Below are 13,159 nucleotides of genomic sequence, written 5' to 3' on the forward strand. Positions count from 1 at the left end.
CCTATGACAAAGTCCAGCACCCCCGCCTCCCTTACTACTATACAACATTTGCAAACATCAAAAAATAAAACTACCAAATAATTTTGAAATACCTTGCTGGACTGTTAGTAAATGACAGTGTAAAGCATCCTGTAAAATCATGGCACCTGGTATACTGTCATTTTCAAGAAAAGTGGTATTTTTGTATCAATTTCCAACGCTGATCGGCCGATCAGCGTTGGAAAAAACTGGCTTTTTTTCAAATACTGGCCCCAGTTGACCATCGCACTTGTTTGCAATCGATTACACACCTATGAACGGGTACAAGCCAGCTAGACTGGTTCCCTGACCTTACAATTCCCCAATATATGTAAACTGCTCTGTTTCTTCTTAAAAGGAGTCAGGGAACCAGACTACAGGAAAAGATTGTTTTTCTTGGTTTTTATAGCATTTTCGAACCCAAAACCTCAAAAAAGTCAGTGTAACTATATTTGCTATACATTTCCAACCCCCCAATTCCATCCATTTCTGAAAATTACAGCAAAAGCAAATGATGTATATTCCCTTTAAGATAAAACGACTCTCACGGCTTAAATTGGAATATCGGAAAATTAGCAAAACTCTTGTCTGATATATTACGAGAAATGATTTGATAAAAGCTCTTATTGCCAACATTAAATCTGGGGCACTGAAGACACAGACAAATTTGTGTTAAAATGGGGAGCGCCGGGGGGGGGGGGGGGGGGCATTTGTTGCAGGATATTATATTCTTTTACATTTCGTTCGGAAAAGAAAAATCGAAATTTTGAAAAAGCACGTATATAATTTAATTATACTAACAATAACCTTTCAAATTCCCAAAACTATACAATCATATGCGTTGCATGTTCGTCAAACTTAACAGCTTCTCCATAGATGATAATACCCAAACGCTTTGCATCAAAGCAACAATACCTTTACAATGAAAACATCTCTAATGACATCATTAATCATCCGTCTTTGTGCCGCTTCATGTGTGGAAAGGAAATAGACGAGCAGACGTTTTGCATTTTTTATGAACATCAACAAAAGAGACACAACCATTAGTTGCCTCTGCACGCCGCATTTTGATCAAATTTTCAGTCTCCTTGTCGTCGGGTATTAGTTTCTAGGAAGGCTATTTAATAGTTAATAAATATCAAGTCCGTTTGCGAAAATAATTTACACGTTTCAGAATGTACCACAAACGTATTGATACTCAACTTTCCTTTAGTTCTAATTTTACATGTCTTTGTGTGTGTTTACTCGACTAAACCACAGATGCCCCATGAGTTTGTAAGCTGGATAAACACAATCTACAAAGAAATAAATTTCGTCGAATTTTTTGGTTTGTTGTTTTATATTTTGATAACATCATAATGATGTAAATAATAGTTGATGACTTATTTTGAGGTAAAATTAAATTTTCTTGTGGCAATAAAAAAGACAAGTCAAGCCTAGCCAAGCTTTTCCCAAATCATAAAAAAATTATATTCAACTGGTGCCGAATGGTTATTCAATTGAGGCCTTTGCATACATCAGTGTACACAATAGCCCATTCGTGTGACGTTACGGGGTAATCCTGTACAATAGTACTGCCCAGCGCCCCTACTCCAACACCCCGAGAAATTATACTGGTATTATACGCCTTTCCCCAAAATACGGACAGAACCTGCTGGGTTTGGGGGTATTTGTACATCCCGTAACATATTGTTAATAATCGTCGGATTTGAACAGCGACCGCTTTGAAAGTATGGTACGAGCCACCCCCCCCCCCCCTATTGATTTTAAGGAGCCAAGTGTCTGGACAAAAAAAACACCTGTCTACATTTCAGCATTGACTTGCTGATGAACCCCCCCCCCCCTCCACAAAAAAATCCTGGTTCCGCCCCCGATTGTTGTTCTGCATATACGGCAATTATTATCGTCTACAAGTTGATTCAAAATGCAATCAAATTTGATACACACATTTGATACAATGAAGTATGTCTAATAAGAGCATGTTCTTTCACTCATCTGAAAAAAGCAGTTACTGATATTGATCTATGCCAACAGAAGTTATGCATGTTTTACCTAAAGAAACCATCTTTATAGCTGTCCTTGGAGTGCCATTGAGCGTAGTGATAATACACACAAGCATTCATTAAAATGAGATATTAATAATTTAAATCAATCCAATTAGGTTTTGCCCTTCACCGACGTTTTTTTTTTTTTTTTTTTTTTTTTTTAAACACTGTATACTCAGTGTGTTACCTCCCAAGTGAAAGTTGGAAAAAATCACTCGGGTGGGACTCGAACCCACGACCTCCCGCCCTCTAGTGCAGATGTCTTACCACTCGACCACCGAGCCAACGGGATCGGCTGGCCGGTTCGAATCTGATGAACATAGCAGCGGGTACCGCATAAACTATTATAAGATGGAATTTTGCGTCGGGGTGATATAAATCCAATTAGGTTTTGCCCTTCACCGACGTTTTTTTTTTTTTTTTTTTTTTTTTTTTTTTAAACACTGTATACTCAGTGTGTTACCTCCCAAGTGAAAGTTGGAAAAAATCACTCGGGTGGGACTCGAACCCACGACCTCCCGCCCTCTAGTGCAGATGTCTCACCACTCGACCACCGAGCCAACGGGATCGGCTGGCCGGTTCGAATCTGATGAACATAGCAGCGGGTACCGCATAAACTCAGCGTTGGCTCGGTGGTCGAGTGGTGAGACATCTGCACTAGAGGGCGGGAGGTCGTGGGTTCGAGTCCCACCCGAGTGATTTTTTCCAACTTTCACTTGGGAGGTAACACACTGAGTATACAGTGTTTAAAAAAAAAAAACGTCGGTGAAGGGCAAAACCTAATTGGATTTATATCACCCCGACGCAAAATTCCATCTTATAATAATTTAAATCAAGACCATTGTTTTTACTGTCAGTTGTAATGGTTTGCATATGAGGAACAAGTCAACTCTTTTTTCTTCTGAAATGTTGTTAGCGATATAAAAATCATTTGCAAGTTCTCGTTCATTCATCGAGGTGGGAAAACGTCCATGTTTCATAATACTCAATGTGTATTAGCCAGTTCGTAGAATTATCAGAGGTGGTCAGCCGAGCTTTAGTGATCTTTTTATTCAAATAGACATAACGTGAGATTTGAAGGTTTGCATGGTGGAAAGATACTAAGACAAGAAAAGTTTGCGGTAGCACCATGTGAATAACATTCTCCTGACGACGGGCAGAGCATACTGTTCGAAACGTTGAGTCCCTCGGTTCTTTTCAGAACCACACATACTCACAAAAGAGATTTATTCACATGGTGCTACCGCAAACTTATCTTGTTTTAGACATAACGCGGGAATAAAGTATGCAAATGACGTGAAATTTTCACAGTTAAAAGTCAATAAGATGTACTTTATCATTTTTTTCATAATGAAATTGAGCAAGCCGAATATTTTTAAATATTTTCAAATTCAGTCATTTTCTTTTTTGACTCCCCTGCAAGGAGAAGCCGGTAGAAAACCTTGCGAATCGGTATCGGCTGAGCACCGCATACATGGTTGTATACAGGGTAGCCTCATCAGTAACCTGTACTCTGAAACCGACCACTCGCATGGCGGTTTGCATCATGTCCTATTAGCCAATATATTCGGCTTTACCAAAAAGAGAGACTGACAACAACATTCCAAAGGGAAAACGTTCCTTTTGCGCAACTCACAGGCAGATGTGATAAAAGTATCAAATTGTCGAATTAGCCGGTTATGCTGTAAAATATGACCGGCGTTTGCATGGTGATAAAGGAAGGATATTAAAAAAAACATGCTGACATATATTTACAGTTATAATTCTTTTTCATTTCTTGAAAAAAAAGGTTAAAAAACATACCGGTACTATCAGTGGCGTAACTGGGTTGTGCCCCCCCCCCACAACGAATGTCCGTGCCATACCCCCCCCCCCCCCTCCCCGCCCGGCGCTCCCCGTTTAAAATCTTGAAATGAACAAAAATGTGTCATTTGCCTTCAGTGCCCCATTAAAAATTGTGTGCACCCATGTGCCCCCCCCCCCTCCACCCACCCACCGGAATTAAACCTCACGCCACTGACTGTTAATACCTATGAACAAAAAAGTACTCTCTTTTAACGTTTTCCACCTGGTGTCTTTCGTCAAGGAGGAAATTATCATTAACTTATTAATAGGGAAATTGTTTAGGTTCTTGGGAATTTGAATTACATGTTTGACAAAATTTCATTCTTCCCGAGGGATTTCCTCAGCCTTAACGATTTAGGTCGATTTGTGATCTAAAATCGCTTGTAATTTCATACTTCATGACATCAGAATAACGTCACAGTAATATTGAGGCCGATGTCTCATTCAAAAGTGAACAACTTCTATATTGCTAGGAACAGAACTTTATCATAATGTGATGATCACAGTGTGATTTTAGTGTGCTCAGGCTAATCATAAGCTAATGTCCTTTATAAAACATTGATTTAGTGTTGACAATAAGAGTTTTTATAGTGATATCTTTATAAAATCATTTCTCGTAATATATCAGACAAGAGTTTTGCTAATTTTCAGATATTCCAATTTAAGCCATGAGAGTCGTTTTATCTTAAATATGATCTCAATATGATTAAAAGCAAATCTTGAATTTGTTAGTGTCATTTAAGAAAGCAACAAGTTTTATGCAACCTGTCAATAAAGACATTTATGTGAATTTATGATTGTTAATGTTTAACGTGAAGTGAATTACTTTTCAACGGGATAAATAGGGGAAAACAAGGCAGAGGCGTGATTTCCTACGAAGCTTGGGGGAGTAATTTAAAACAAGATGAAAATAAAAAAACACAAATTATCTTCGACCCAGATCAAATCAATACCCTACAGTTTATCTCTTGTTCCTCTGCCAGTTTATTGTTCATATATAAGAACGGGTGGGGAAAACCTCAAATGCACCGACGAACAAGAAAGATTCCATGACAGTGCTTCAACAACGGGATATCCATGCAGAACGAGATTTTTGCATGTCATCATCTCCACATCGTAAGTCGACTTGGCAAGATAATTTATCTGGACAAGTTGTCATCTCGACTTCAGGAAGTCGACTTAGCGAGATATTTCATCTGGACAAGTCGTCATCTCGACTTCGAGAAGTCAACTTGGCGAGATAATACATGTGGACAAGTCGTCATGTCGACTTACGGAAGACGACTTGGAGAGATAATGCCTCTGGACAAGTCGTCATGTCGACTTCTGGAAGTCGACTTGGAGAGATAATGCATCTGGACAAGTCACCAAGTCGACTTCGGTAAGTCGACTTAGCGATACAATTATGTGATTAAGTCGCCTTACTCTCGGCGATATGTCAACATGACGTGATAAATTATCTGAGTAAATAAAGAAGTGGATGGCACTCATGGAGCGCCGTAGGCGTCGGACCTAGGAGGCGTAAACGCAATTTCCGATTTTCTGCTATAGTAGAAATTTGGAAATTTGATTTGGTCGTAAACGCAATTTCCGATTTTCTGCTAGTAGAAATTCAGAAATTTAGATTGGTCGTAAACGCTCTTTCCGATTTTCTGCGCGTTGAAATTCGGAAATTTGGTTTGTCCACTTTTGGACCGCCTGTGTACAAGAAAATCAAAAATCAAAATTTTTGATAATAGAAAAATGGAAATTCAGAAAGAGGACTTCATTTCAACCATAATTCTGTTTCTGTTCTAGCAGATTTTTGAGAAAACGGGTTGTCCACTTTTGGTCCTCCATAATGTCCCCCAAAACCTTGTTTTGCCTAATCGACGCCTGAAGTCGGATATATCAGAAAAAAAATTAAAATTGATATTGATTGTCTTGTACTTTTGAGTTGCCAAGGTATCCAAGATTCACACTATGCATTTTTATTGGGGAAAATACCCACAAAAGTGGGGGAAATGAAGAACGTTTTTCACTGCCGTTGGCGCAATGTGTGTCGTTTTTTTTTTTAAACTGTTTTTCACGAAATGAGTCCCTCGCGGGACAAAATCACAATCCTATACAAACTGAGCTACTCTGCTCGACAAATCCTGGACATTCATGGTAGTATATACCTGAGTACGTATCATAAAAGTATCGTAGACGGCGCTCAACAACCATGTAATGGGGATGTTGTTTGGGGGAAAATTCGCCCCACCCCCCCCCCCCCCACCCCCTAATATTGACGAGAAATCTCCGCTCATTGGGTTTGTCTTATATGCTTTCCATGAGATGTGATCGCGTGCTATGTAGCATGTTTGACCTCAGGTGGCGGGAATGGATAACAAGATAAACGAATTTTAAAAAAGTTAAAACTCAGCCCTACGGTGTATTCTAGTTTGTGATCGGTAAAAAGTGAAAACCAATCTTGAAATTTTGTGAGTAAATATTCAAACCTGGAAGGGGCTGGCGGTGGAAGGAATTTAGTGACTCTTGTTCTATAATATTCTATCGATATATGTTAACACAGTAAGCATATTGGCTTCATATTCGACACGTTCAACATAGGTACAGTTCACACCGGTTTGCAATCACTAATATGGTGCCAGTTCATCGGCCTTAATTGCATTTTAAATCAATTGTTTAGATGAAATTGAAATGAATAATTTAATTCCAATATGAAATAAATAATTTGCACTCGTACTTTACTCGGTCGTTCCCGATGAAGCAAATCATTGGACAAATCAGTTAACATTTGGCAATGAATCAAGCGAGAGCTCGATAGCTGTATACCGCATGACAATACGCAATTAATTGAATTATGAATGGCAGCTTATGATATATAGGCCTACAGAAAAAAATTAATTACCGCTATATTATGAAGTGCAAAAGGTCTGTGTGTGTGTGTTCACGAGTTGTTCACGAGTTAATCGTTCACGGATGATCGCCCGCGAAGCGGGCGTCACCAAGGGTGCGACGGGCGGCGGGCGTATTTTCTTTTCCGAGGAGGGTTGGGATCAAATTTTGCATAATTCAGTTTTTCCTTTGAATCAATTGCAAGACACTTAGGTTCTCGTCCCATAAATTAAATTATCTCAATTATAAACTCTAAGAAAAAATAGTCGATGAAAATGAGCAGCGACGACGTGGATTCCAACCAGGGATCTTTGTATCCATAGCTCATCCACTATAGGCTACTGGTGGTAGCTCGACGACGTCCGCACTTTAAAATGCTTTAAATGTAACTGGTTGACTAAAATAACAACAATGCTCTTGATATCATTGTTCTGTTCTCATGAATAAACATACTGGCCAGAGCGAAACTATTGAATTATTCATGACTCAGTGGCCCCAACCGTCCTGGGAATAAAAGTTACGCCGGCGGCTTCATCGCTTATTCCTTACATAGTGTTCCCAACAAGTGAGGTATCAAATTGAACCGGAAAGTTTCCCTGACAAAACGTATATTTCAAATTTTTGTTTACCTAGAAAAATTGATTTCCAAGCAAGGATGATTAAAGAAACTGCTTACTATAGTTTTTGCGCTAGTTGTATTTAGAAAGCACACGGGTACATTTAATATTTGACTAAAAAAATTTGGGGAAAAAAATAAATTTTGGGTCAGACACACGGATCCAATGTTTGTTCTTTCGACGGTCCTATTTCCACCCTTTTCTCTTGTCCTCGATGCTTTCACTCAGAGTTACATGAGCAAACATCGAAGGGATGTTGGTAATCTAAAACTCTCTGGGAAGATCTCGGCGAGGTTCACATTCAACGTAATTATAAGTTTGAAGTAATAATTTATGACTAATCGTCTTGAAAACAAAACCCTGCAATCTATTGATTTTAAAAATAATTTTAAACAAATTGTTTCGGATCATAAAAAAAAACGGAATAATGTTTAGCCCCAAACCAACATAATATATTGTGGATCTTATCAATAGGCGAAACGGAGCTAATAATTGTTCAGTTCAAAACCTCTCCGACCGTCACTTTTCAAAATGAAGAGCGCCATACTTATAGGCCATCTGTCGTTTGACTTTTCAAATAAGCACCTTCCACTCAGTCGCCGAAACGTCGTCTTCTCCAATATGGGTAGGGTCGTGACATAAATTGAGGGTCCAACGTGTGGCTCTATTCCTGTCCCTGTTACCTTGGTACTTTGTGATTTTTTTTTTTATTTGTTGGCAGGCGCGTATCGGGGGGGGGGGGGGGGGTTGGAACCCCCCCCCCCTGCTCTGACACCCCCCCCCCCAAAAAAATACAATGTGCTGCATTACCTATACAGGGTGAGTAAAAAAAACACCGAACCCCAAATGTCGGGACTATTGTTATATTGAAGTTCTGCATGCAGCACTTTCAAAATTTAGGACATAAAAGCCTAATTCATAAGCTTTTCTTTAGTACAAGAATCATTCAAATCACTCATGTACTTTTCAAGTTACGGAATTCTAAACACAACCACCGTTTTAAAGTTCTGTCTATACGGATCACAAAAAAGTGTGATTCCCATGTGATTTGTTTTCGTTTTGCTGAAAGAACACTGAACTTTTTGTGTGATCCGTGAACAGAACCTTAAAACGGTGGGTGCGTTTAAAATTCTGTAACCTAAAAAGTATATAAGTGATTTGAATGATTCTTGTACTAAACTTATGAATTGGGCTTTCATATCCTAGATTTTGAAAGTGCTACATGCAGAGCTTCACTTAAACAATGGTCCCAACATTTGGGTTTCGTTTGTTTTTTTCAACTCACCCTGTATGTCCGCAACAATGGGACATAACAAAATCTGACGGGCATGACCCCCCCCCCCGCAAAAATTCCTGGATCCGTACTATGTAAATGTTTAGTAAACTATCATAGCAGACAGCCGTATCTGTGGAGAGTTGTGTTGGATTCAATTATCTTGCGTCGTGTTTAGTAAGACGGTGTTGTACTTCAGCCCGCATGTTTCTCTTTTATGTCACTATAATATTTGTACTGTTATCATGCACGCGTACACGTGCAAACACTCATCTGAAGCATTCACAGACTACGGATTTAATCTTTGATCTTGACTTTTCAAGGCTTGACTGATGTTAAATCGACTCACTTCCGCTACCCCGACCCCCCAGTAAAAACAAAATCTGAAATCTTTTCTCTTTCCGGCGATTGCTGCTTCCCAATACATATCAGCAGCCCAGCATTTTATATATCTTGCGATTATAAGCCTAAAAACAACGAAATACGTCTAATTTAATTGCACTGTGCATGATGCGTTATGCATAAGACAAGGACGATTTTCTACATTTATTTTCAGTTTTGATAGATTTTGATAATCTCTTTCCTTATAGCAGGTAAAAATCGGCATTCTAAACTTGCTTCTTTTTTCGGTCAAAGTTTTCCCTTGAAATTCCTTTCAAGTTTCAAAAGCACAATACCAAGAATGCAAAGTTATCCTGCACACAATAGCACAATCCATCCATTCAACGCAATCATGATTAAGGAACAGCCCAGGAAAACCACTGGTGTCCGATGCAGGTATGAAACGAGTATCGTGTGTGATGTGATAAACTGGTTCTTAAGTAAGATTTGAGGCTTTGCATGGTGGAGATACTAAATAAAGAAAGGTTTGCGGACACACCATGTGCGAATAATTTCTCAACTATAAGAGAATGGCTCTGAAAAGAACCAGAGGTATAAACTCGACGTTCCGGTCAGTATGCTCTGACCGTCTTCAGGAGAGGTTCTTCTCGGAACCATCCTATATCAAAGAACCATCTTACCACGGACCTTTACTGCAAAGTTCCACAGTTGAAATTCCGACTTGTCATCTTAATCTCTCAAGTCAATGTCTTCGTTTGTATTTCATGAAACCAAAATACACAACATTTACATGCACTGCTCCAAGGTTATATAATTTTGGTTACAGCAATATCCATGAATCTGTTCATCGTCTGAACAGACATTTGAACTTCAAACATCTCTTGATGGCGTTCCTGTAATTCCGGCTCATGGAGGCGTACAAGTAAGGGTTGATACAGCTGTTGGTCCACAACATGTTATTAATCACATGATACAGTGGGATTGGTATGTCCATCGAATAGAGTTCTGTTAGGCTCAGGATCCACCATGGCATCCAGCAGCAAATATAAGCAAAGAATATCAGGAAAAGGTTCCTGGTGATTTTCACACCGTGTTTCGTCGGTCCGCTCTTGGTGGTACGCCTGCGCCTTGCGTTCGAAGGAACCGACGCCGGCCGGTTCCCCTGTGCTTCGGATGTACCGGCGGTCGGTAACGACATGTTGACGGCACTGCATCCGATGGTTTGGCCTGATATCACACTCACAGTCTGTCTTTTGCAGTTTAATTTGTTGTCGTCTTGTGGGGAGTGGTTGATAGACTTGTTATTTGTGTTTGCCTTTTCCGTGCCAGTACTTTGCTCGCCCGGTGTCGGCGGAAGGCAAGTTTGGCTGGGTAGTTCTGTAACGGAACCATCAGGCCTTCCGCAGTCGGTATCCACTTGCCTGCTTCTTAATTCCTTATTCATCCCGGACCAGACAGCTACCCTTCTCTGATGGACACGAACGTGGTGAAAGGTCACGCCGTAGAAAAACGGTATTACAACCAAGGCCAAGAACATCGAAAACCCGGTAAAAACCTGTTGGTTGTGTCCAGTGAAGAAGCAGAAGTGGACTTTCAGGTTGTAACCCACGGATCCGAAATCAGTGTAGAGGGGCAGTAGAATTAGCAGGCAGGCAACAGACGTGGCTATAACGCGCTGCCCAATGACGACTTGTTTGCTGGTAAATTTTCTGTAAACTGAATCAGATTTCGTCACTCGCAAGAACCGGTTTTGTGCAATCAGAACCAGTTGCTGCAACGAGAAAACCACGGAGATGGGTATGGCGTAAGCAAGGAAGTGACACCAGGGCTGTGTACGGGGCCACCGGCCGGAGTAGTACTCCGTAGCGATGCGGCAGGGAGCAAGCACCCCCGTGATGAAGAGATCTACCCCCGCCAAGATGGTGATGTGAAGCTGGGTTGATGTGCGAAGGGACGCAGTTGTGGCCACGGCACTTAGTGACAGCAAGTTACCAATGACACCGGCTACAGACACCAAACCGATCCACACGACATCCATGTAGAAGAGTCCCGGGTACTCATCTAAGAAATTCTCCATCGTTCCAACTGACGTATCATTTGAAGACATTATTACTTGCCCGGTGGATTTATCTTCTCGTCCTGAAAATAACACGGTCCGTCTTATAGGATCGTAAGCAGATCGTAGATTGAGTCAGGAATATTTGGTATAAAAGACCAACACAGCATTTAGTCCAAATATGTTCTTTACGATCTTCCTATTCGAATTGCATCCTGCCGTTGCAGCAACGCATCTTCAAACTCTGCGAATTCAATGCGTTCCATCTCTCTTCCATCAAGTGTATCGCTGTTAAACAGCCTATCGATTCTTACTCGTGTCCTTTCTTGCGAGAAATAAAGAATGAATGTTTATGTTTCAATTTGGCTGAAATTTCACTTGTCGATGTCCAACTGCCATGTGAAATCTTCGACGGTCGAGTGTAGACAGTACTACGAGGTCACGTTAACGCAAATTCGCGTCGACCTATATTTGTTTTAATCCACATTCACTCCAGTGTTTGACTTATCGATCTACTTAACTCCACAGCTCAAATTCCAGGTTCACTCATATCGTTGAATTTATAATTCCACCCGTGCATGCACTGCGAGTGTGAAACCACACTATAGTTCCATCTGTCAAGGTTGCACAAGAGAGGAAAACATTTCTCTTTCCGAGTGATCACGTATACGCATCACAAGCACTTCTGTCAAAATATGATTCTCCGTTTTTGATTAAAACGTGACTTTCATCGTTACTATAGCTTCTACATCAGTTACGCTGGACCGTGTGGATATTGTCCATGCGCTATGCGTGGGCTGTACCGAAGTGAAGTTGGCATAGCGATATGATACAGTCGCTTTTATGAATATAATGATGTAATAAAACAATACCAGTCACGAGCAGTTGATGAGAAACCATGGAAACTGTTGCCGCATAGGGTGCCCGATTTGAGGGTATTGATTTAGTGATAAACCTCTTCAACCTAAAAGCAATCACGAAGCCATAAACGTCGATGGTCATTGAAGCTGACGCTGATTTAGAAACAAAGAAAAAAAAAGCAACCAATAGTCTATGGAGAGCAAACGAGTTTTTAGTTGAACATGCTTTTTAAAGGGAAATATAAATGTACGTTAATTTCTTCCTTATTTTATTTCTCGTTGATCTCGTCCTGACAGAATCTTTGTTGGTAGAATGCTTCCCACTCATGCCTCTTGCACTACGTTTTGAGAGAACCTCCGGCAAAATCATTTTTCTGAGATGGGTGATTGGTAAATCAATAAATCAAAATGACAAAAACTGCCATGTCAGCAGAAGACTGTTTAATACAGAGAGACCTACACCATTATTGTTTACACATTCACGACTTCTGACAAGCATTAAGTCAAAAATCCGCATCGAGCACATTGTGAATCACGACTCATGCTTTGGAAAATTGTTCCCGTTCGTGGTTTTGCTCATTCCCACCGACATATTCCAAGGTCAGGGTGCCGGGGTGGGGGGGGGGGGGGTGAATTGGCTAATCAGTTTCACAAAATCTTTTGAAGAAAGCGCCAAATCACGGTATAGGTCACTTACCATATGGTTCGTTTATGACTTCGTCGTACCATGGAGGTAGCTCCATGGTCATACGTACACGGGCACGCACATTCTTGTGCACGTTATATACCTAGTTCTTTTATTTTCGTGTAGTTCAGAAAAACCTGTGAAAAAACCCTAATTTTACTCACACTGTGAAACTCTTTCAACCCATGTTTTTCTACGATTCCCTCCAGTGTTTCTCTTCATTTTGCAACGGATAAACCTAACCCCAAAATGCCTCTAAACCTGTTTACCAGAGAGGGGGAAACACTGTGTGGACGTGGGCAAGTCCACACAACGTAGCTGCAACCTGGTTTATGTGGACATCTTTTGTTCGGAAGTCCACACAGTGAATGTAATGCTTGTACACAATTGGGAAGCAATTGAACGTATAAGCATCTTTCAAAATGATGGCGATGGGCTTCAGAACTAACTTAATATATAAGGGCTGATTGTCTTTGGGTGGACAATTTCCCCAGAGTTCAATAAATAAACCCAACAAATTTGAACAGAAAATGAAAGA

At 40.4% G+C, this 13,159-nt stretch overlaps 1 protein-coding gene across 1 annotated transcript; it reads right to left on the reverse strand.

The window, feature by feature from the left end:
- Window positions 1-9,864: 9,864 nt before the first annotated feature.
- Window positions 9,865-11,097, reverse strand: LOC119740571 (G-protein coupled receptor 84-like). Its single transcript, XM_038215917.1, has one exon. It carries the CDS (start codon window positions 11,095-11,097, stop codon window positions 9,865-9,867), a length of 1,233 nt encoding a protein of 410 aa, XP_038071845.1.
- Between the last annotated feature and the right edge of the window lie 2,062 nt (window positions 11,098-13,159).

This window comes from Patiria miniata, unplaced genomic scaffold, assembly GCF_015706575.1.
Source record: "Patiria miniata isolate m_02_andy unplaced genomic scaffold, ASM1570657v1 HiC_scaffold_5, whole genome shotgun sequence".
NCBI classification, from domain to species: Eukaryota; Metazoa; Echinodermata; class Asteroidea; order Valvatida; family Asterinidae; genus Patiria; species Patiria miniata.